General features: G+C 30.3%; 2 protein-coding genes across 5 annotated transcripts in view; one reads left to right on the forward strand and one right to left on the reverse strand.

Moving 5' to 3' along the window:
- LOC143257006 (dmX-like protein 2) overlaps positions 1–4844 on the forward strand; it is a 202811-nt gene extending 197967 nt beyond the window's left edge. For all 3 annotated transcript variants that reach the window (XM_076515053.1, XM_076515042.1, XM_076515088.1), the window contains one exon: positions 1643–4844. In XM_076515053.1, coding sequence (XP_076371168.1) covers positions 1643–1843 — 201 coding nt within the window. In that variant the 3' untranslated portion in view covers positions 1844–4844. The remainder of the gene's footprint in view (positions 1–1642) is intronic.
- Positions 4374–24475, reverse strand: part of LOC143257026 (protein C1orf43 homolog) — a 31150-nt gene continuing 11048 nt past the window's right edge. For both annotated transcript variants that reach the window (XM_076515101.1, XM_076515110.1), the window contains exons 2-8: positions 24083–24258; positions 21209–21310; positions 20437–20557; positions 17358–17411; positions 14278–14441; positions 10776–10834; positions 4374–10154 (exon numbers count right to left, since the gene is read on the reverse strand). In XM_076515101.1, the coding sequence (XP_076371216.1) occupies positions 9965–10154; positions 10776–10834; positions 14278–14441; positions 17358–17411; positions 20437–20557; positions 21209–21310; positions 24083–24139 (747 nt within the window). In that variant the 5' untranslated portion in view covers positions 24140–24258 and the 3' untranslated portion in view covers positions 4374–9964. The remainder of the gene's footprint in view (positions 10155–10775; positions 10835–14277; positions 14442–17357; positions 17412–20436; positions 20558–21208; positions 21311–24082; positions 24259–24475) is intronic.

Genomic DNA, 24475 nt, shown 5'->3' on the forward strand with positions numbered 1-24475 from the left:
CTAATTAACTTTTACAATTACTATACTGTGTACTTCTTAAAATTCTTTTTGCATGAGCTTCAAGTTGTTTCTTGAAACATAATTTTAGATTATACTATTATTATCTGTGCATTTGATAGACATGATCATTGACTGTCCCTTATCTTTATATTTGATGGGCATGATTTTAGGCTATGACATTATAATTGTGTATTTGATGAATATAATTATAGACTACACAGTAGTTATCTGTGTATCTGATAGAAAGAACTGTAGGCTACACCATTATTATTTGTGCTTCTATGGATGTAATTGTAGACTATGCCTTTTTCAACTGTGTATCTGAATGATATAATTATAGAGTACACTACTATTATCTGTGTATTTGATGGACAAAATTGTAAACTGTGCTATTATTATTTGTGTATTTGATTAACATAGTTGTAGACTATGCCCGTATCTGTGTATCTGAAAGATATAATTGTAGCTTTCACTGCTATAATCTGTGTATTTGATGGATATAATCATATTTTCTATTACTTCGTGACCATTTTTGGTTTTGATGTTTTCTTCCTGCTTTTTAACATAAGTTGTTAATTTTATTGTATAAATCCACTGTAATCTATTTTCCATTTTTTAACTCTTCTTCTTTTATCTGTTTTAATTTCATCTATTGTTTGTTTGTAATAATTATATGAGTTAAACAAGTGCTTGGAAGAAACCTGTTAAATATGTACAGAGGTCTTGGCAGTATAACTCAGCATCATTGTAACCTTGATAGTATCTAAGCATACTCCAACTTATATTTTGCTATTTTTGCCAATGTATTTCTCTGAAGAAGAATGCAAGAGATAAATATGATTTGTTTCTTAACTGAAAGTTATATTTTAAACACAAACAACACCTTAATTAAAAATTAAAGAAAAACTTTATTAATGTTGAAAATGTTAAATGGTTATTAGACTAATAGTAAAATTACATTTTTATGAAAAGAAGAACCAAAATGAGCTTGTAATGTATTAAAACATGAGAAACTTGTATAAATTTTGACAAGTGAAACTTTTTTAATTCTCCCTCTTTTTTGAGCATCTTTTGCTGTTTCTTTACAAGTGACTTTATGTTAAATAAGCCCCCAAACCTTTGGAGGTTACATCAATCAGTATGATATTGTCCATTTTACTACCTTTATAGGCAATTCACCCTTAGATGAAAAGTTCCATCAACATAAGTGAGTGGAATTTGTCAAAGGAATTAAGTTTCAGACACGTCTCAGATAAGTTTCCAAAACAAATCCACTTGCTATTGTAATGTCAGCTAGTAAGAACATTGGAGATAAACCACCATTGCAGAAAGTACATATATACATAATTGAAAATCCATTGTGTATTTTTATTCCAGTGTAATAGACTATTTGTTTAACTGAAATGATTTACGCACAGTCAAACAGAATAGGAAACAGGTAGGTCTAACTTAGGTGTAAAGTTAGAAGTTACATGACCTGCTGTACTGAGCAAAGGGTTGAATTCATAATGAAAATATGTTACTTTAAATTTTTATTGTTCAAATAGTTGCTTTTTTTTCTGTCTAACTGTGTGTGTGTGTAATATTTTGTATTTTCTTTAAGGTAATATTCTCATACTTTGTTTTTCATTTTTTGTACCAGGTATGGGGTTTATCTGCCCACATCTTATTTTACTCTTTCAATGGAGAACACTCTCGAAGTACACTCTTTCGAAATATTGGTATGGGAGTTTCTCAAATATATGTTGATTCTTCAGCTCGACTGTTTTCATGTGGTGCCGATGGTTCAATGAAATTGAGGCAGTTACCTGATCGGGACTCCATAGTCAGCTTGTATAACTAATTAGTATCCACCTAAAAAAAATGATCTTAAGGTAAAAATCTCCATGATCATGGGACAGCTAGTAAGTTAAGACACTGTGATATTCTTTGATTATATTATACCTTGAGAAGACTTATTGGTGAGTCTTTACAGTTAACAACATATGCCAAAGTTAAACAACATTAATACATTTAGGTTTTGTATATCTGAGTCTTTTATATCAATTACTGATTTGAACACTTTGACAAGAAAGTATCAATTACTTAAATTGATCAATCAGCAACAAGTGTAAATATCAGTGAAATTCAAATCTTGATGTGAAGATGAACTTTTATACCCAGTATTCAATAATAACTTCTATTATTTCTTCTGAGGATTGTCTATTCCAAAGACTCTGTGGCCAATTTATTTTCACATAACTATTAGTAAATAGTATAATCATAAGAATTATTTAATTTCTATAAACAATTATACTATTGAAACCCAGTATAAAATTCTACAAGCACCAAGTGATTCAAATGTATACATATGTGAGTATAAATATAACCAAAGTTTGAAGATTGGCTTCTTTGGCTACAAAGTCTGATCTTAAGATCACAAGGGTATATTTGTTGATAGATTCCAAGAATAGCTCCTATATTTATCCAAATATATGTTTGTAAAAATCCATAGTATAGTAGTGACCACTAATCAGAAGGGTTGTGAAATGAACACTTGCAGTGAATATTTGTGATTGGTATTTACACTGTTTGTAATTATACATACGCATAATAGTAATGCATAATTATGAAAGGTGTAAAATTCTTTATTTCTCACACTACCCTGTTAATAGGCAGTTTATTGAAATGTCCTATAAAAGCTGCAACTATGTAAATTTTACACAGTTGTATTTTAATGGATATTTGATAAACATTACATTTTTAAAATCTATAGGAGCTAAGGGTATTTTTCCTGAAATACACCATTAAACATCCTAGACTTGTAAGAACACTGACCCTAGGGTTTATCATAATTTATTTTACGAGTGTAAAGCAATGAGCAAATGGTTTACAATCACAATGATGTACTCTTCTAAGAATTTTGCTCAGATTTCAATATTAGATGTTTGTTAAATATGTGACAAGTAATATTGTTCAAGAGCCAGGCAAGAATTTTATTAGTTCAGTAGTATGTTTGTACCTCTCTCTTCCTGCTACTACTTCAGAACTATGTGAAATAATTATGTTAGGTTGTAAGTTTGTGTTTTAATGTCTACTGCTTTTTGGGTTAAACACTCACTAAAGTTCCTCAAGGGGTGGTACCATCTTATGTTGCAAAAGCTTCTGTATACTTGAGTTCTACACAAAGAAAAACTGTAGCAGTTACCTAATTAGGTAATGTTTGTAGTGTTTCATGTAAAAATGGAAGATATATGCTTCACATACTACATAATTTTTTATTTTGACCAGTAGAATTAACTTCAAAATTTATCTTTTGTAAGTGAAGAACAAACTATGTTTCTGGTACTCTGTGTATTTTTTTTTTTAATCAAATTATGGTTAGAGCGTGACATAGGTAACTGTCAAAATTTGTATTTGTTTATTTCAAAAACATTTTGTTTGCTGTGGTTGTGTTCACATATGTTATAAAATTGGAACTTGTGTTAGGTTTATTTTTTAATTCTTAGATTAATGATTGTAGGATATAACGTTGCTACCTTGCCTAAAAGCATAAATTTGAAAAAAATTATACCGTAATTATTATATCATCTTTTAATATGTTTACTGAACACAGTATAGAATTTTCTCCATGTAAAATGTCATGACTGAAATATTCAATGAGAGTTGGATCATATTCCATACTGAGACAAGAAAACTTTCACAGGAGGAACAAAAAATTTTATTAAATATAAATTACTCTTCAGGATTCAGTACTTTACTAGTGGCAAAATGTAGTGTCTTGTATTCTTTTAATGTTATATTTGAAAAACTAAGAATTGTACACATCTTATATACTAGAAGTTCAGTTAATAGTTTTTCTTCCCTTTTATTGAATACAATGAAAATAAAATTCATTTAATATTAGAAAATCACTGTTTTTATCTTCACTTCCAAAAGTCTGAAGATTGCATAAACGAAAGTTTATTTCTACATTATTGTAATTTTCCTAAAATATAATATTTTGAAAAATGAAATTTGTGGAGGTTCATAAAAAATAAATAAAAAATGGGGCAGTTTAGTTTTAAATATAGCATAAACAGTGTCACAAAGCATAATAACTGTTTACTTTACGAACTGTACAAAATAAAAAAATTGCCTACAGTGTGAGTAATAAATAAGTATAAGAAAGTTTTTATTCTTCTATAACCTTTGTAATATTTTTATTTAGTAACTTATTTTCATAACATCAAAACTACTATTAAATTGTTTAAAACTTTGTACCTTCTGTTTATGAATTAACACTGGCACATTTATACAATCTAACAACTTGTACTATTTATCAAATTGTTTTGGCAAAGCTTTATTCAAAATAGTGTGTGTATGAACATACACAGGTAAAAGTAACACCAGCATTATTAGTAAGCCAGATCTTTATTTATTCTCTTTTCATCAGTGTTTACAGAAACTTGTGAAATGTGTATGTTACACTTGAACTATCTTAATATACAATAACATTTACATCAGTGGTAAAGGATAACAATTCCCAGGTATATTATATTTTTCCTTTAACCCTTTGATTCTCTTGGTGTTTTACACTTTACAAATTTGGTATGTGTTCCTATTTCCTTTATATATCAACTATCAAATGTTTGTTTGTGTTAATTTTTTTCAAAGTATTAGTGCATATACAAAATTTTGTTACGTTGTATACAACAGCTCATTGAAACAACATCAGAAAACAACTGATACCTAGATTTAATTCCTATGCTAAGTATCTATTTAAGTAGTGGAAACATTTTTAAATTGTGGCTTTTCCCTCCAAAGGATTATTTTAAATGTATTATTGTATGAAATAAAGTATTAAAAAACCTTTTTTCACATCAGCGTGAGATAAGAGAATTTATATTGTGTTTTCAAATTAACTATATCATAAGAGCCATTCAATCCTTTGCCATCAATAAATTATGGCATGGGTTAGCAAACACCAAAACTGTTCCTTAACAGGAAAAACGTTTTGTAAGTAATACTTTGCAACTTTTATAACAAGCTTCTCAAATATGCAAGGAAGTTAAACTTTTCTAAATAAGTTATAAAACCTAAGCCAATAACAATAATATGTACACAATATTACTCTATTAACAATAACCCATTATGGCAAGGACCCCACTGAAGTAAAATGGGTATTTAGAAACAAACAACATTGTAACATACTTAGGTAATCATCAGGTTTAAGAATGATTGAATTATTTCATCAAGGTAATTACTAAATATGTGTGAGTCCTTGAAGTTTGCACAGCACACAATGCAACATTAATATGGTTCAACAGTAATAAACACACAAATCCAAGCAGTCCTTTCAAAACAAAGGAACACAAGTCACAAAATTATCAATAAAAATGGCATTTCCTTTATCAGGCAGTGCTGTATTCAAATGTTAATCCCTAGAACTTCTCTAACATATTTGTAAACTGATTAAGATTATCTCTAACTTAAAGAAAAAAACAAACTATGAAAAAGTGCATTAACTCTAAATACAAAAACTGAATTGAGGCTTGTAAAAATAAAAATAAATGAACTTGTACTTTCAGCTAGCCTGCTGCTGTGAAACCAGAAATATATAGTCATGCAAAGGCAACAGCCCAAAAGACGATAAAGAAAAACATGCTGCCTGCTCTAACAAAAAATTAGATCAAGTAAGATACAAACAATACAAAAGAACATTAATACACCACACTACTTTATCCAGCCCATAACTGGACACTGAAGAAATACATATTCTAATCAAAGGACTTAACTTCTCTAGCACACTCAAAAATATTTTATGTACTGAAATGAAAGCATTTCTTGAAAACAAGACAACCATCCCCAAAAATAAGAAAAAAATTTCAATTCTAGCAATTAACAAATTACTTTTATAGTACCTATAAACCTGAAGAAATTTTCTCTGAAATACCCAAGCAGAGCATTTTAAACAATTCTCAAGCAAAACCCCTCCAAGAAAAAATAAAATTAAAAAGTAATCTTTCAAATGGAGATATTCAATGTATTGTTAATCAGAAACAAGATGACAACACTGAAATTCTAAAAGCAAATAAGGGCAGAGCCACTGCAATCATGAATACCAATGAGGCTTATTAGTCTCATTCCAGTTGTGAGAAGTTTTGGAAAGTTACTTTGCAAAGCCATTTAACAAAGTTTCGAATTTTATTGGACTGTCATCAGTGTTTCAATAAGGAAAAATCTTGCCTTAAAAATCTTTTGACATGCTTTGCAAATGTTATTACATATGTAGATGACGGTAAGGGTGGAAATACAGATACCCCAAATCTACAAAAAGCATTTAACAAGATGCTACATAAAAGGTTTGCAAAAAAAATTGTCTATCAGTGTGGGGAATAAGTTAAATTAGATAGAAGAGTGGCTGGATGAAAGAAAGCAAAGGGTTACAAATGCAATCCAGTCAAACTGGATTAATGTCACAAGTGGCATACCTTGGGACTCAAGTCTTAGGACCTTGTTCTTTTATATTTATCAATAACATAGATGAAAGAATGGTAAATAAATTACTTAAATTTGCAGGTAATATTAAGGTTTTGGGGGTTGCTGGCTGTGAAGATGTTGCTGCTGATTTACAAAACAATTTAAATAATTGAATAAGTTAGACAAATAAATGGCAGCTAAGTTTTAATTGTGATAAATGCATGATGCATACAATTTATCATAATTTTAATGGGAATAACTTTTATGTTATGGAAGAAAAGGGATTTGGTGTAATGTTTGTACAGCCTCTTCAGCCATCCAAGCAGGATGTTGTTACTGGTGGTAAGAACAACAATCCAAAATTCAATAAAACAGTCAACAAAAAACATTACACTTTCTGTATCTTAAATCCCAGATATCACTGTTAAAATAACTTTTAAAATTTGAAAAAATTTTATAACCAAATATAAAATTCTAGTAAATACTTAGTTTAGATGAATTGAGTACCAAAATAAAATCTATACTATGTAAAAACTAGTCTGGCAAACACAATACAACTGCTGTGAATTCTGTATTCAAGAAACAAGTCCAAAATGGAAACTAAGTTTAATGAACGTAAAAAGACACCCATGCTTTTGAACACTGCAACTCAAACAGACAAAATCTAAAACACAAATTAGACAGAGAACAGATGAAAATAAAGAAAAAATTAGAGAAGAAAGAAGTACTTCTACTGCATCAGTTTAATCTCTTAGTAAAGCAGCACCATGAAACACTTTTATATCTGATAATTCTTTCATTAAATGTGTTCATGGATATTACATTGTTGACTATTAATATAATACAGCCTTATACCTATTATGATTGTCAGCTCCATAAAACCTTTTTCAACATAATTCTTAATCCAATGATGACCTAAGCAGATCAGAATGTTGTTACTTGTACTCTATTTTTAAATAAACGTTTTTAATACCCATAACAGCATCTCTACTCTTTACTAATAAAAATTTATACATGCAGTTTGTACATTTGGTATTTATCTTAAAATATTAACTAACATTTTGCACTTTATTAATTCGTAAAATTGAATTTTGGTTGCAGTTTAGTTATAATAGCATACACATAGTCAAAAGATCTCTTACTACTCACTAAACAAGTCTATTTAATGAGAAACTTCTATGTTGGTGCTGCCATTTACTATAATATTTTATAGAAAAATTTCCATACATTCCCCCCTCCAAAACAATGTACTTAATTCCATGCATCTTCTGTACCAAAGTTAACTTTTTGTAAGTTGTGAAATTGTTTAATGGAAAAGTGAGGATTTGTAGTTTTTCTGTTTCAAAATGCTGAACTGAAAACAGAAAAATTTGTGCACAAATTAATTACACAATTTCCAAGTGTTTTCAAAGAAAAATATAATTCAAATATCTAACATGAAAGATTTTCTAATCCATCAAATGTTTACAAAATAGCAACTAAAGAATGAAACAATCTCTAGTAATTATATTGTTGCGTGTTTCTTCACATATATGACATTCTATTCACCACCTTGTGAATGCTTAGCTTTTATTCAGAATGGAGGAAGTCATAACCAGATGATTATAATTAAATTGAAATAATCCTCTTTCATATTGGTAAGATTTAAGTGTTTCAATTCTAGTATTCATAGTAGAGGGGGAAAAAATATATACTAATATAAAAGAAAATGATTATTGCATCAGAAAGTTTTTGAAATGTTAGCTTCTTCATATTTTGTTCAAAACATAATTCTTCAGATCATGTAGCAATCAAATAACACTGATCTTCTGACTCAAACTTCAGCATCTACAGCAGTGCTGTTACCTGTCATATACAATATTTTTCAATTTGTAAAATCACTCAATTATGTGGCATTCAGAAAAAGCTAATCTTCTGTGATATAAACTCAAGCTTCTAGATATCTCATGGTTTTACCCAGTTATATTTGTGTCAAGTTTTGTGTGACTGATTTTCAACAACTTCAAGATTTACCTTAACAGCAATTACACATCAATATCACATGGATGATGTTTACTCCTTACACAGGCAAAGAAACAGAAATAGTTTGGTTCCATCTCTTTCACTCCAATTGGCTTTGTAATTGGTTGCTGTTAACTGACTGGTTCTCTGTATCTTAGTGGGAGTTTGTATGTTACTTTGAGTGTATGGAAACTCCTGTTTTTGATTTTTAATCATTAAAACTCTTTTTCAAAGTACTATATTTTTTACCATCTCTCTCTATACCAGCTAACAAGTTCATTAGTTTAAAGTTGCATTCTTTGTTCCAATTCACTCTTTCAAGTTCTCTCAGGTTTTAAATTGATGCAGCCAGTACCACACTGTTATCTGTAAATTATTCATGTTGTGATCATTTCTTACTGCATGCTATCCTTGTTTTGATTACCTCTTACTGGTTATTATCCATGTTTTGATTCTTTTACTCTACATTATCCATATCCACATTTGAATCATCTCTTACTGCATGTTATCTTTAATTTCACTATCTTTTACTGTATGTGTTATCCCTGTTTTAACCATTTTTCACTGTATGCTATCTATTTTTGATCATATCTTAATCCATGTTGTCCTTGTTTTAATCATCTTTCACTACATGTCACACGATACAAAATTGATTCATGACTTGCATTTGCATTAAAATTATCAATTTTTTGACAACTAAACTGATAACTTAAGTTTTATAAGTTACTTTTTTAAAAATCCCTTAGTATCTAATAAGTTTTTATTATTGTTATCTGATCAACATTTTCTTGAATCTAAGTTTGGGGAAAAAGAAGGAAAAAAGGCTTGAGAACATTTATTTCTACATTAATTAGGGTTGGTTTGTCCAGACAGTTTTAATCATTCAGCAAGTAATTGTCTCCTCATTTCTTGCATTTTTAATAGATTTAGTTTAATTTAAATGCATTTCTCATTGACAAGGAATTTGGCTATTTCCATCATCTCTCGTACAGTGCAATCAACAAAAATAATTGGGGCCTTTCATGAAATAGTGGCTCAAAGAAATACATTGCTTGAAACTGGAAAATTGCAATATGGTAACAGAACTTTTTTGTTTTTTAAATGCTCAGTTACTAAAGTTCATGTGAAACCTTTAGTTAGTTTTAAAGTAAAAAAGTTTTGAAGTATCTAATCTTAATAAAGTTATTTTTGACAACCATTTCAAATCTTTCTTTCTCTTCTCATAACAATGTCCTGAAAATATATTTTTACAGATGGTCATAATAAAGGCTAAACTAATAAATACTATGGTGTTAGTTATAATAATTTACACTTCTAGACATCTGCAAGTTTACACACACTTTCTACTCAATAAAAACATACAAACATTGAAGACTTTTGCAATTAGTACATTGCACTCTTCAAACTGCAGAAAATTGGCATTAAAACAAAAGAAGTTTATCCTAATACAAGCACATGTGATACTCTTTTCTACAAGGATCCCACACACATATATACAGTGGAATTTCCTGGTGACACAGGATCAGACAGAAGTCTCAAAAGTTACTGATTTTCCCTCAGTTTCTGATTTGGAACTTAATGACGTAGGTTGTCGCAGTATTGGATCAGGCTTGCCATTTAGCACTGGGTATCGAATTTCTTTGTTTTTTGATGGAGACTCAGAATCTTTTTTTCTGCTGTATTGTAAGTCTTTGTGGGAAGGATGGTTTACACTGCAAAATTCATTGTATAAAATGTTTTTTTTTTAAATTGAGATCATCAAAGTTCACTGCACAAAAAGGATTACATAACTAGCATCAATCATTACTTAAAGCACAAAACAGGTTTTATAATATTCTTCCAATGACATATTTTAAAATAATTCAACTGATTTTGCCAGTGTAGCCAACCCAAGAAAACCTTGATGACTAAGTACTTAAAATGATTACATATGTCAAGTCACTATCAAATATTAAATTTGCTTGCTTCTTCATACTTTGGCCTTAAGGTAATACGGTTGGCAGACTTGTCTCTATAATTACATGGATGTATTTTATTCAAAGCAGAAAGGTTTTGTAGGATGTAGAAAGTGCAATTGTTCAAGTTTAACATTCTTTAGAAAATACAACAGACAAACTCTTTACTTTCTATCTTGGAAACTTGTTAAAGTGATATATTCATTTAAATTACCTTATGAGGAATAATTAATGAAAAATCAAACAAGAAAAAATTTAACTTGTGAATAACTTTCATAGAACACTTTGCAACTAATCTGGTATAGTTCTATGAACTTGTCTATCAGTAGATATTTGTGAATAGTAGGAATTACTAAATTTAAAGACAAAAATGCTTACCACTGCCGTATTTGTGATAACAATTCCATGAACTGTTTATATTGTGTTGGTCCAAAATCCTGTAAATGGAAAAAAAACAGTGCAAGTTTTTTCAATAATTTATGAATGAATAATAATAACTACTGATCTGAGCAAGCTATTATCTAGAGTGAGACTAAAAATTAACTTTAAATTAGGTATACATCATATAAAAACAACTTAAACTTGCAGCCACTTAGTGTAGGTAACTGGTTGATAGTCAAATCTGTGTAACACAGGGGGTTAGCAAGAAAGGTCATAATGAAGTAAAATGGCACTAATTCATATAGGGATAACTGCAGGAGCACTGCTTGATGATATCATAGAGTTGGCAGACTATACGTAGATCCCAAGACATTCAATAGGCATAATACAAAAAAGTATGCTATGTGCTAAAAATCAACAATGACAAAGAGTTTTACTTTAAACAATGATTGCCACTCACATTCATTTGTTTGTTTATCCAACAAGCCCAAAAACTATTACTAAGATACCAAACCAGAAAGTGTACAACCCACCAAATTGTTTATTTTCCTGCTTGTTTCAGTCAAGATAACTCTACAACTACTTTATCACTAACATCAGTTTAAACCTATATCCACAGATTTTCTGGGCATAGCACAATGTCATCACTTAGTCATGATAACTAGTAGTAATTAAAAATTAATCATAATCCTTGTTAAAAGAAGTTTTCACTACCTGCCGAGTTTGTTTTTTTATATTAAATAAATCTGGTGTTCCTTTAAAAAGCTTACATACAAGGTGAAACAGGAATTAACAGCTAATAATAGATGACAGTAAAGTAGCGAATCCTCAATGCTCTGTTTTGAATTTCGCACAAAGCTACTGCACTAACTGTCCTTAATTTAGCAGTGTAAGACTAGAAAGAAGGCAGCTAGTCATCACCACCAAATCATGGGCTACTCTTTTAACCTAACCCACCCAATGATGGAAAACTGAATGGCCGTGGTGTACTGACTGTGGAAAGGTAGCATAATCATCTGCTTTTTAATTAAAGGCTGGAATGAATGGTTGGACGAGAAAAGTCTGTCTTAATTTTGATTTTTAAAGTTTACTTTTTAGTGAAAAAGACTAAACTTTTACCAAGGGACAACAACACCCTATTAAGCTTCATTTATTGTTATAAGTTTATTTTAAAGAAAGTAAAAGGAATTTTGCTGGGGTGGCAGAGAAAGAAACATATATGTAAATTTCTGATCCATTTTTTAGTGATAATAAGAAAAAGTTACTACAGATTTCTGTTCATCAGAAAGTTCCACTTTATATATTCAGTCCCAGTCAACCTGATTTGCATTAACATATTTCTCCTGAAACTTTATTTTGCTAATTACAGTAGTCACCAATTGAGGCTATACATAATAAAAAAAACACATAAACTGACAAAGATTTATTAGTGAACTAAACCATTAATAGTCACTAGGCAAATGTGTTATAAGGTGAATAACAAGTCTAAAAAAATAAAAGTGATGATAAACTCTACTTTAGACTGAGTTTTGTTTTTCTGATTGATCTGTCTTTAACAACAGGTAATTGATACAAAATATTCACAATAAGATTAAAAAGGTTTTATTCCAAAGACACATTGATAATAAAAACTTTCATATTTTAAATATCTGTAAAATTTGTAAAATATTCTTACACACCATATAAACTTTTCCTGGAAAGAAAATGGGCTTTTTTTGGTATCCATTGTGGCTGATATTGCCTGATGTGTCACATTAAGTACAAGTGAAATGGCATGGCATGAACCACTTGTTCAGTTGTGCATGTAAGTTTGTTATTTTTTCTGTGAACTCTTAAAAAATATTTCAACTTGAAGGTCATTTGCTTCACGACTTTTCTTGAAAAGTGTTTGTTTCCAATAGGTAAATTGTACTGCAATGTCAACAAAAACTTGTTTTTGCTTATGGAGAACCTTTTCTCATTGATATTTAGTGCCAGGTAAGCAGACCCACTGCAAGGGAGTGCTGCATAAGAAGAATGAGTTTTGACAGCCCTGCCCACAGTAGTTACAACCCTCAACTCCCTGTATGCACTTGCACTTGTGATAGTTTTGTTCTTAGATGAGGGAAAAAAAAATATCCATCAGACTTTGGAAGGTAGGGTGGGGAGGGGTGAATAGGTGAGCATCCATCTGAAATATATTTTCAAATATGGAAAAATGTTAACTTCTGACATGATAACTGACTTCCACACAGACATACTAGAGTCCCACATCAAAATGGTGAAAAATTTGACCTAGATAAGTTCCCTGAAGAAAGCACTCAAAGGAACATGGAATGTGGGCTCTACCTAATGGCAGAGACTCTGTGAGGACACACCCATGGAAGTTAGCACCTCATCTCAACCAAGTTATACTCTTTACCCAAAATGAAATGAAGGAAAAGGCAAAAGACCTTGGAGTGTTGTATGGATAGACAGAATCTGATCATAACCAACCAAATACCCACACATAAGTGGCTGGTAAGACAATATGTGTAGTATGGTCAGGTACAATCAAACCACATAATGTATGCTCACCTAGACCCAGAAAAGGGAGGATGGCACAATAGCTGTGTGAAGGCTGTTGAACCATAAAGTATCACTACCATACTACTAATCATATTGTGCTAAGCTCCACCACTGAGAATCTTCCATAAAGTATCACCCCAACAGCTAGGAAGTGAAGTGGCAAGGGTCACCCATGCTCACCTGGAAGAAAAGGGGGAGAATTTGCATTGAGAAGATTCAGAGAAATGCCCATATCCCCATTAAGTGGCCAACAGGAAATGTCCTTTTCTGGAGACATTGCAATGGGGGACCTTGAAATCCTTTTTTTTTAAAGCAGGTGAACATAAGCCAAAACATTGGGCAACCACTTCTCTGGAGATGGCTTATTTCACAATCGTGCATAAAAATGGTATGGTTTGGATCAAACAACTGAGCAAATTTGTATATCACAAGGATATCTCTAGTCATCTTGTGGAATACCTCGTCTCAAACTGAGCAGAGGGGCAGAGGGGTGAACACTGTTATTTTGGCTCAATGAGATTTTGAGAAATAAACACCCCTTTGTGGGATCCTGTTTCAAGGGGGAGAAAGGAAAAAGATTGTATGTTGACTGATGACTCGTTGAAGTTTAATTTCTGTGGGAGACAAAGACAATAAATAACAACTGTATGAGGAGTCTCTACATTTCTGGCTGGAGGATCTCATCCAAGAGCTGGTGAAAGTGGGAAGAAAGAGACTAAGGCAGATAACAACTCTGGTGCAAAGAAATGGGAAATACCCTTCAAGCATCCCAATCTAGAGAAGAATATACCAGCTGAAAAAGTTGATGGACCCATCCAATAAGGAAGAAAGATAGAGGTTCCTGGAAAAAGAGGGATCTCAGGGTAGGAATAGATTATGGTGGAGACCCCAAAAAGGAAAAGTTAATGTTAAGTAACACCATAAGCCCAAACAGGACATAAAAGCAACATACAATTGGCTCATGTCTTCCATGCTGATACAAGTCTGCCATCTTGTGAAGAACTTCTGTTTCACAGTTATTTAAAAGTCCTACTGCTGCTGATCGAAGTAGAAACACTCGTACATCCTGTCCTAGTGGATAAAACTTTGATGGGTCAGCATGGTAAAGGTCAGTCTCTGAAAATGTAGAAATTAATGCAAGAAGTATTAGACCAGAACCACTATCATCATAAAATAATCTGTACTACATTTAGAACTAGAATTAACTTATCTGTATAACATTTAAACTTTCTTGCATTAAGTTATAAATTAAAAGCCTATTAATCCTTTTCAAACCAACAGTTTACTAAAGTGATGTTGTTTGTTATTTAGCACAAAGCTACACATGGGGTTATCTTTACTCTGTCCATCTTGGGTAATGAAACCCAGTTTTTTACAATACAAGTCTGTATATGTATGTACCACTGTGTGCATTTACAAATCAACTTTCAAAGCTTAATTTATAACAATAAATGTTCAACTTTAACAATCTTTCAAATCAAGATTATAATAAAGAATTAATGTTTTTATCATTATTTAATGCTGATCTAGTTTACTTCATGATTAAAACTGAAAAATATCCTATTTCTATACGTGTGTGTCTAAACTGTAAACACTTAAATACTTTTTGTAAATATTTTTAATGGCTCCTAGCTATGGTTTATATTTGTTTAAACTCGCATTTACATTTACATTTATAGTACTGCTCACAAAGGTCTTGAGAACTCTGAATAGCTTTTAGTTTAAAGCTAATAACTATTATAAAAAACAGTTCTGAACTTTAATTTTGCAGTCAGTAATATAACAGTCAAATGTAAAGATTAGTATTGTTTTAGAGCATTAAACTATGTGCAAATACACAGCAAAATAAATTTAAATTTAAAAAAATAGGAAACTTGGGTAACCACTCTAAACAAGGTTTTGAAATACTTCCCTTGAAATTTTGTAATACTTTCTTATACTTTGTATTCCAGATAATGTTTCTGGATTATGTTTACTTGAAAGTTGCATATTATTTTATGGCACCTAATAAGTATCCAATTATGGTCAGAAGTAAAGTAAGCTAAGGCCTGCACCAGTAAATTATTCAGGTAACATAAATCATTTTTATAATGAATACTATCGAAAGTACCTGCCTTAACACAGGTTATTATGTTAATATATTGTTAGACTGATACATTTTAGTAACTGCATAAAATTTATCTTGAAAGTAAAAATATCAATCAATTTTAAACCTAAATTTTATCTGAATTAAGCTATTTTTCTGTATTTTCATTAATGTTTTTAATAAAAAACAGAGACTCGTAAGAAACCAACAAATATTTTTCCCATCTTTGTTTGTTTATGCATTTCATTTTATACTTTCAGTACACAGACTAATAACAACAATAGATTATACTTTTGTTACCAAGTAACATGACAAAAGTCATTGTTGGTATGTACTGTTACCAAAAGGCACTAGCTTTTCTATATATTAGAAGTTCTTAATCTAATTTACTACAGTAATAACACCCAGGTGCTCACCCTCAGAAGTCTTTCTTAGTATGGGTAAAAAATTTTAGGTTTCTACATTCTGTCCTCTTTAAGCTACAGCAGTCACATACACAAAGGTATCCCTTTATCATTATTATTTATTGAAATGAAACAACATATGCAAATTACAGTAACTTTATACTTAATGAATCAATCTCAATCAAAAACAAAATCTGTCAGCAAACTATAATGCTACAATGTCTGGCAAAGGTAGAGGTGATACCAATTTGAAAGTTATGGTCATTTTTGACTGATAAATCTTTGCCAGTTATTTTGTGCTGTTTTATGATTTATGATGATTCAATCAGAAAAATAAAGCATCAGAATAAATATTCTAGTGATTATCAGAGATAAGTTAAAACATATTGAGTATATTTCTGTTCATTACTAAAAGTAAGTATTTTTCAAAACCTATAAAAATAAGAGAAATGCTAACTCAAATTTTATTTTTTTCATGCAGAAAATACTATTTACAAAGTTTTTACCATGTTTCATGTAACTGAGTTATTTTCACTGTGAATACAAATCATTTAGAGAATGCAGCAAATAGTCTTATGTAACCGAAAATATTTCAACTACAAACTTTAAGATATCCTACTTATGTTAATGTGGAAATAATATGTTTACCACATCTATCCTGCAACCAACAGACCAAGATGTAATAAAGATATTCAAGTGTTACTATGCAACCCAGTCAGTAGAAATATGCAAAAGATCAAGAAACATATTACAAAGTTCAGTGTTTGGTAAAATTGGCTAATAAAATAATTAAAAGACCTCTGGTGATATAAGAATTTATTGAATACTTATTAGAAGTTTTGAGGGTAATGTTTACACTAAATTACTCATTACTTTCAAATTCATGAGGTGCAACTATCCACGTTTCAAACACTGAAAATGATACAACATTTGCTTTGAAACTAAAGCTTATGTAAAAAAATTAAAATTCACTATTACTTTGGCAGCAGATTTTAAACTATTATTAAAATATTTACACTGTTTTAGCTGCTATTTTCTCTTTGATTCAAAAGGTATTTAAAACTAATTACATTTTCAGTAATTAAAATATATGAATATATACACAAAACCTTTAACATCCTTCTAAACTTATAATACTGAGGGTTTAGCTATTTATTGTACACTTATTTAAAAAAAAAAAAAAAATGTTGATTCTCCTCAGTCTACCTCCTCTGGAGATAATGGTACTTTTACTAGATTTACATTATACATAGATAAAACATCAGCAGAAGTTTCTTAACTATACATACATGTAATATCACATTAACAGAATCACACAAAGTGTTCCCACAACTACCACCTCACAAAAGGTCTAAACAGTGATTTTTATTCATGTGTTCATTCTCTTCTGCCTTTCACTTTGGTATTTATTGCTTACCCTCACTGTGCTTCATCACTTTTTTCACACCACTGTATTCAGAAACAATAAAGAACTTAAATCATGTTAAAAAACCACTCTCCTTCTTATTTTATACATATATCAAAATATACAAGAAAACTTACCTAAATCAGCAAAACTCTCTAATGTATACATTCTATATAGGTGAGCTGGAGTTACTAGAAATCAACAAAAAATAAATTACCAACTTCAAAATTATAGATAGCTATATGTGAGCCAAAAAATTATGATATAGCTTGTAAAATCTCAGTTTTACCAGAATTAAACCCATTTGTTATTTCAGAGGTAACTATGAATTGAAATCAATATTACATCTAATATAATAAATGGAAGTAATGACCATTTAAACACAAAGGTTACACATATAAATGTAACAATTTTACAAAAATGTTCATAGTTACAAATAGTTAACAGTCTGATAAATTGCTTCAATGTGCTTTGACAACATTTTGGCTCTAAGCCATCACCAAATAGTGCTTAATTCTTAAAATATTTAATTTGATATAACTAACAACTTTGTAGTTTAAAAGTAGTTTAATAAACAATTTTAATGTAAGACACAAAAATCCTATGACATGTGCAATGAGGGATAGCCATAAACAATCTCCAGCTTCCTGAGCCTCAATCCATCCCCACCACATGTCTAAGTGATCGGGCTAAGTTCAGTGGCAAATAGTCAATTTATTTTTTATCACTTTTTACTTCCTTTTCATAATTACCCTTCGAAAACATTATGGAATCGAAACGTAAAACATATCTAAGTGTTACTGAGGCAAACAAAAAAGCCACAGAATTATGATATTAGCTGAGAAAATTCAGATCCTTGATAAGTTACACAGCAGGATGAGTGTAGCAACCATAGGCTGGAAATATTGTGTGAATTAGCCTTCCACACGCACAGTAAGGAGGAGTGAAGGGAAAATCCAAGCAAATGTTAAGGCTTTTCAAGTGCCTAAAATGAATCCACTTATGGAAAAAATTGGAAAAATTATTGAATGCATGGATAAGTGACATGAATAAAAAAGGCTCTGCTGTTGTAGCATAGCTATATGTGAGAAAGCATGTAGTTAGTACGAATACTTCGTTTTCAACAAGGTTGAAAGTGCTGTATGTACCAGCGAGTTTCAGGCAAGTTAAGGCTGGTTTGCCAAATTTAAGCAACTTTTCAACCTGCACAAGGCAAAGCTGGGTCAGCCAATAGCAAAGTAGCTGTATGGTTCAAGCCGTGGTTCCTCTAGTTCATTAAGAAAAAAAATATGCCCCCCAACATGTGTTTAATGCAGAAGATGTGTATAATGTTTGTAACAAGATGGGCAACAGGGCATACATCACCAAGGAGTAGAAGGTAGCACTCATACAGGGTGTTCGGAAAGGCACTGTGCAGTTTTGTAATCATATTTTATTCAGTGTTTAGAAACAAAATAAGAAGGATCCAGGACTTTATTGATGCCAACGGTGGTCACTTTCAACATTGTTTATAATTGTCATTCATATTTACCTCCTGTATTCTATATTGAAACATGTCTGTTAATAAATATGTAAGTGCACAGTGACTTTCCGAACACCCTGTATTTAAGGACTGAGGACAGGCTCACTTTTTTTTTTTTTTCAGGAATGCTCCTCAAATCAATGTACATTAAAAAGTAAGAATAAGAGACATTTGCCAGCTCTTTGGCATTCTAATAAAAATGCTCGAGTAACTAGGATGCTATTCAACGACTGGTTGCAAAATGATTTTGTACATGAGGTTAAAGAATACCTGGCAAAGAAGAACCTGAACTTTAAAGTTCTTCTAGTTCTGGATAATGCTATTGTCTATGACCATAAAATACTGCAATTCATCCATGTTGATGTGAAAATAATATGTTTACCTACCAATACCACATCTATCCTGCAACCAATAGACCAAGATGTAATAAAGACATTCAGGTGTTACTCTACAAGGAATGTTTATTAATGTGCAACCCAAGCTTTAAGACTGATGTGTTTGAAAACTTAAGGTTTGAAAAGACTATAACATCAGTGACTGCATTGATATCACCACAATATCAAGGACTGAGGCAAAAGAGTCAACCATAAATACATGCTGGCATCATCTTTGACCTGATATCATGATCAATTTCAAGGGCTTTCCAATAGTTAAAAAGAAAGTCGCTGATATCATGAGACCCACTAAAAAACAAATTGAAGTGGATGAGGTGCTGGAATCCCATTACTAAGAGCCAACAAATGAAATGCCGATAGCCTTCAACAACAGAATGGAGAGAAACATTACATTTAAAAGAGGGTTTAATGATGTTCTAGCACCCTGCAAGTTAATCTTGAAAGATTTACAGAGAAAAGCCAAACAGACAAAAATTACTGACTTTATGAAGTCCAAGCCAACCTATGTAAAACCTTTTGACCAACAACTTCCCACCAACTTCTACATCTGCTTCAATGGAGTTTAAAGCCAAATTTTTTAATGATCCATTAGCCTTAAACTAATCTCTCAGCCTCCAAATCTATTATCATCATTATTAAAAATCCACCTCTCATCAATGTTACATTAAAATGTAGTACTGTATGGTTTCATTTAACATATTTTCATTTACAGGTGCAGGACATCATATGTGAATGATATTATGTTTATGATTTTATATTTTTAGTTCATATACAATACTGCATGGAAAGGGTTTTCATTTATGTATAAAATAAAATCCAAATATAAGCATTTATCTGGGACTTAACATGGCTGTATTTCTGCATCTGTATTAATCCTACAAGGTACTAACTTTCTCTAACACAGCTTTGCCAAACATGACTTATTTGAAGAATGTATCCTATACACTCGAGGAGTGTCCACTGTAGTTAACATGGAGCTCAAGTTACCATTTCAAATTACATAATGTACAGGCTAATTGCAAGTTGTTAGTACATGTACCTCATGATAATTAATTTTTATTATTATTTTTATTTTATCCAATCTATGTTTAAAAGTTTCAATTTTTATTATTAATTTATTTATTTTTATAAAAGTAGTTATGAAAATTAAAAAACATGGCATTTAGCTGGGTTTTCTTTCTTTCTTTGCTATCAGTTGTTAATGACACTTTTTTTTCCATACTAAAACCTCCTGATATGAAATGCATGCAAAATAATGACCATTCTCAGAAAGAGATAACATCTGTTATGTAAACTTACTTGATTCCATGCAGTTTGGATCAGGAAATGTTTCTTCATCCAACTTCAAAAGTGTGGGGTTATAGCATGTATATATATTCTTGATACAGTCAAGTCTTCGTTCAATTTCAAGTCTTAGGTGCTGTAAGGATCATTGCTAAAACATTAAATTCTTCTGGGTTAAAAAGAATAAATTACATCTGCATTGAATATTTTGTAGTTTTCATACTTTGAATCATCTCAGAGTTGTGTTTTAACACACCTAACTTTGAGGTATAAATAAATTCCAAAGAGGCAAATATAAACTGAACATCAATAATTAATTCAGAAGTAATAGTTAGGTTAAATGCAAGAATTTCACATCAAACAGAGCTTTTCAATACATCTAAGAAAATTAGCTGTAAATAGTGAGACAATAAATTACCAAAAATGGTAATTGTGTTGCTTTACCCATTATGAAAATAAAGTTTAATTTTTTCAATTTATCTCCATGTTCTTTGTGAATTGTCTTTACACACTTATTTTGTACCAGCATTTATTTTTTAAGCTAAAACACTAACAACAAAACTTAAATAAATACAAAATGAAAACAAAGAATATTTCTTCAAATTTATTTATACCTAAGGTTTAATATATGGTTTAACATCCAGAAAAACAAATAGCAGCTTCAGCATTTTGAGCTGTCATAGTTTCATGTAAAATTCCAAAAATAAAAACTTTATTTTACATATTAAGAAATCCAAATGTAATAATTTTAATAATGAATGAGAAAATTAGGAACTTACGAATTTACCTTTGGTGCATCATTACCAACTGGAACATGAGGTCCTCTTCTAGACTTTAAGGAAAAACGAACAATTTGTCTTTTTGCAAAAATGAAAAGCAGAACAAAAGTCTGTAAATCAGAATTAAGAATTATAAATATATTTAAGTAGCAAACACAAGGACATAATAAGAGCTCAAACTTAGGTATATAACTCCACTCATATATGCAACTACTAAAAAAGTACAATTTCTGTTAAACTTTACATTCTTTATTTTCTAACTTAGATAAGTACAGTGCTCATTTTATTAAGACTATTAAGAAGGCTTATTCTGCAAACAGAAAAGTATAAATCTTTGAAATATGTAATAAGTTGAAACAAACAATTAGTAACAACAAACAACAATATACTGAAAGCTAATCACCCTTATACAAGATTACAGAAACACTCAAAATATATAAATAAAAATAATCAACAGACTGATTACACAAACTCCAAGTTTGGAAATGAAGAGGTTAGTTTTAGAACTTTACAAATTAGATAAGCAGAATTAATTTTGGGATTTGTTTACTTGAAAACATCTATCTATTACATATAGTTTATCAAAAAACTGTCAAAATACAAAATATAAATTACAAAAAATACAGTTGCATTACAGAATTTAAAATATTCATACATCTCATAAAATAACCCGTATGTTCACACTTACGTTATTAATCTTGCAAATTTTATAATGTTTATCGTTCCTTTTGAAATTGCCATCTACATCTGATGCAAATAAAATACATTTATATTACAGCTCCAAACAAACTAGTGACTTAATGTATTTTACTCCTGTCATTTAAATTAAACTGCAATTCTAAAAATTAAGATTTACATATTTTTGTATTCCAGTGACATTTTGTAGTCCAACACCTCACCTTTTAGCACTGTGTTTCTGTTTTTAATAGGTAATTGTTTTTCTTATTTCCATATGAAAATCCTACTAAGAACTACTCGGAACATAAATTCAACATAATAAGTGCTTTGTTGACATCAAATAATAAAATTTGACTGGTATTATTTTCAAACAAATCCCATACGAAAACTTCCAAGTTCAGTGAAAAAAAAAAGAAACTGTGAATGATGTGGAGACATTTTATTTGATTCACTATTTCCTCTGCAACATATTGTAGTTTTGAGAAATCATAACTCTTCAGGAGAGAAAACTAAAAAAATATAATAAGCCTTCATATAGTGATGTAATACTAGCAGTTTGTAGGATTTGAGACAATCAATAACTTTTAATATATATAATTTGCATCACAAATTTTGGCAAGCTTTCAGTAAACAATACAGGTCTTTTGTACATAACAAAAATTTTTAATTCATTATTTTTAGTAGAAATCTGTCAGTGAAAATAAGAATTCAAATATGTTAAGATTAAAAATGCTTTTATCTAAAAATTGTGAAATTTCTTTTGCATAACTTCTAGAACCACCTTCATATTTTATCTCTTATTTTCTTTATCCTAACTCTATACCCATTTAGTCAACTTGAAAGACCTGGTAACTATCACAAAAAATACCAAATAAATACAATTACTCTTTCCTTCTTTCTAGAATGAAATTAAATTGTAACATGAAACAACAACTGTTTATCCAAATTAGCTTAAAGTTCATAGCAGTATACACCTTTCTGTACTTAATTTGTTTTATTTCCCTTTTAACTGCATGTAACAAATAATTCTGCCACACAATTTGTAACTTTCTTGGCAAACACACAGCTCACACTGCCATATCAAATTACATAGCACACTAGCTGTTCGTAAGTATACCTCATAGAGAATTTTTCTTCCTTATCTAACCTAATAGATTTCTAATCTTTACATTTTATTTACTTTTACACTAATAATACACACAGAATACACATGAAAAACATGAAATATAGTACTTACATTGATACACTTGTTTTTGGCTGTCAACCGTCAGTGATTCTTAAGCCTACTTTTTGTATACTAATGATATTACTAAATTAATTTTTATTTAACTATTAAATTAAGGACCTGAAAAACACAAAATAATAACATGGAACAACGAATGCCCTATAAGTATCATAATATTCCTGGCTTTCTAATGGCAAGACCTTTATAAACAATTCAGATAAGCTTGTTGATGAGAATACAGTGAGAAAAAAAATTTCAAATTGCAAGTAAAACAGAAATTTCTCTATACAGAAAACAATTTAACAAAACATATAATTTATAGCTTAAGAATATGGATTTTTACTGTTTATTAATATTACAACACAAAATGCCAGAAAGAACAAATGGTAATTTATAAAATAGAGAGTGCAATATGTGGGAGTGACAAGAAGGTCGAATTTTCTAGCTTAGGGCTCAATAAACATATACAATTAAAGGTTACACAAATATTGTTTTGTCTGAATAATACCTATATTGTAATGAGTAATTTACATTGAATTTCATACTTCTCAGAGGGATGTAAAATATATTAGAGAAGGCCTAGAGAGCAAATGTTATACTTTTCATCCAAGGGAAGATTTCCTTATAAAATTAAGAACCTAAAAAACACTTGCATACTATTACAATTTGATTTATTAACCGTGTTTAGGTACCAAGTTTATTTGTAAAACACAAAAATAATCAAGTACTTTAACTGAATTTCACTTTATCCTTCTCATAGCAAAAGAAATAACCTGTCAATCAGTTTAGAAAGAATGATTTCACACACCTTGCATTTGTTTTATACAAAATTTTTACTCCTTTCAAACACAAATAAATATCTGATGCAACAAAATTCATATTTACATGGCTGTGCATTTTATCTGGAGCACTGAAATGAAATATCAGTAAAAAGGCCAGAAAGCAAATTATGAAAATTTAAATAATAAATCCAACCTACCAAAACTCCAAAAGCAATAAAAATGATGACAGCAATGCCAGAGAGCTGATCGGCCATCTCCTATAATGTACATTGTACATGGAAAAACGTAGGAGCTTGCAGGGATGGCTATGTTCATCTTAGTTGACTTAAAATACAGGATATCTGGTGCATGATATCACCAATGAGTAGAAGTCCTAAATACAAATAATAAAACAAGTATAAACTGAAAACACTTGCAATAATACAACTCTTGTTGGGATGAAAAATAAAACTTAAGAGGTAGAAGCCTACATGAAAATAATGGCAGTCTGAACTTAATGTTTTCTTGAGATATAGTGTTTAAACAAAAAACAGACACGTCCACACGAATGGAGACAATTGTTAAAAACACGTATTACCACCTGAACATAT

Source organism: Tachypleus tridentatus, chromosome 1 (genome assembly GCF_004210375.1).
Source record: "Tachypleus tridentatus isolate NWPU-2018 chromosome 1, ASM421037v1, whole genome shotgun sequence".
Lineage (NCBI taxonomy): Eukaryota > Metazoa > Arthropoda > Merostomata > Xiphosura > Limulidae > Tachypleus > Tachypleus tridentatus.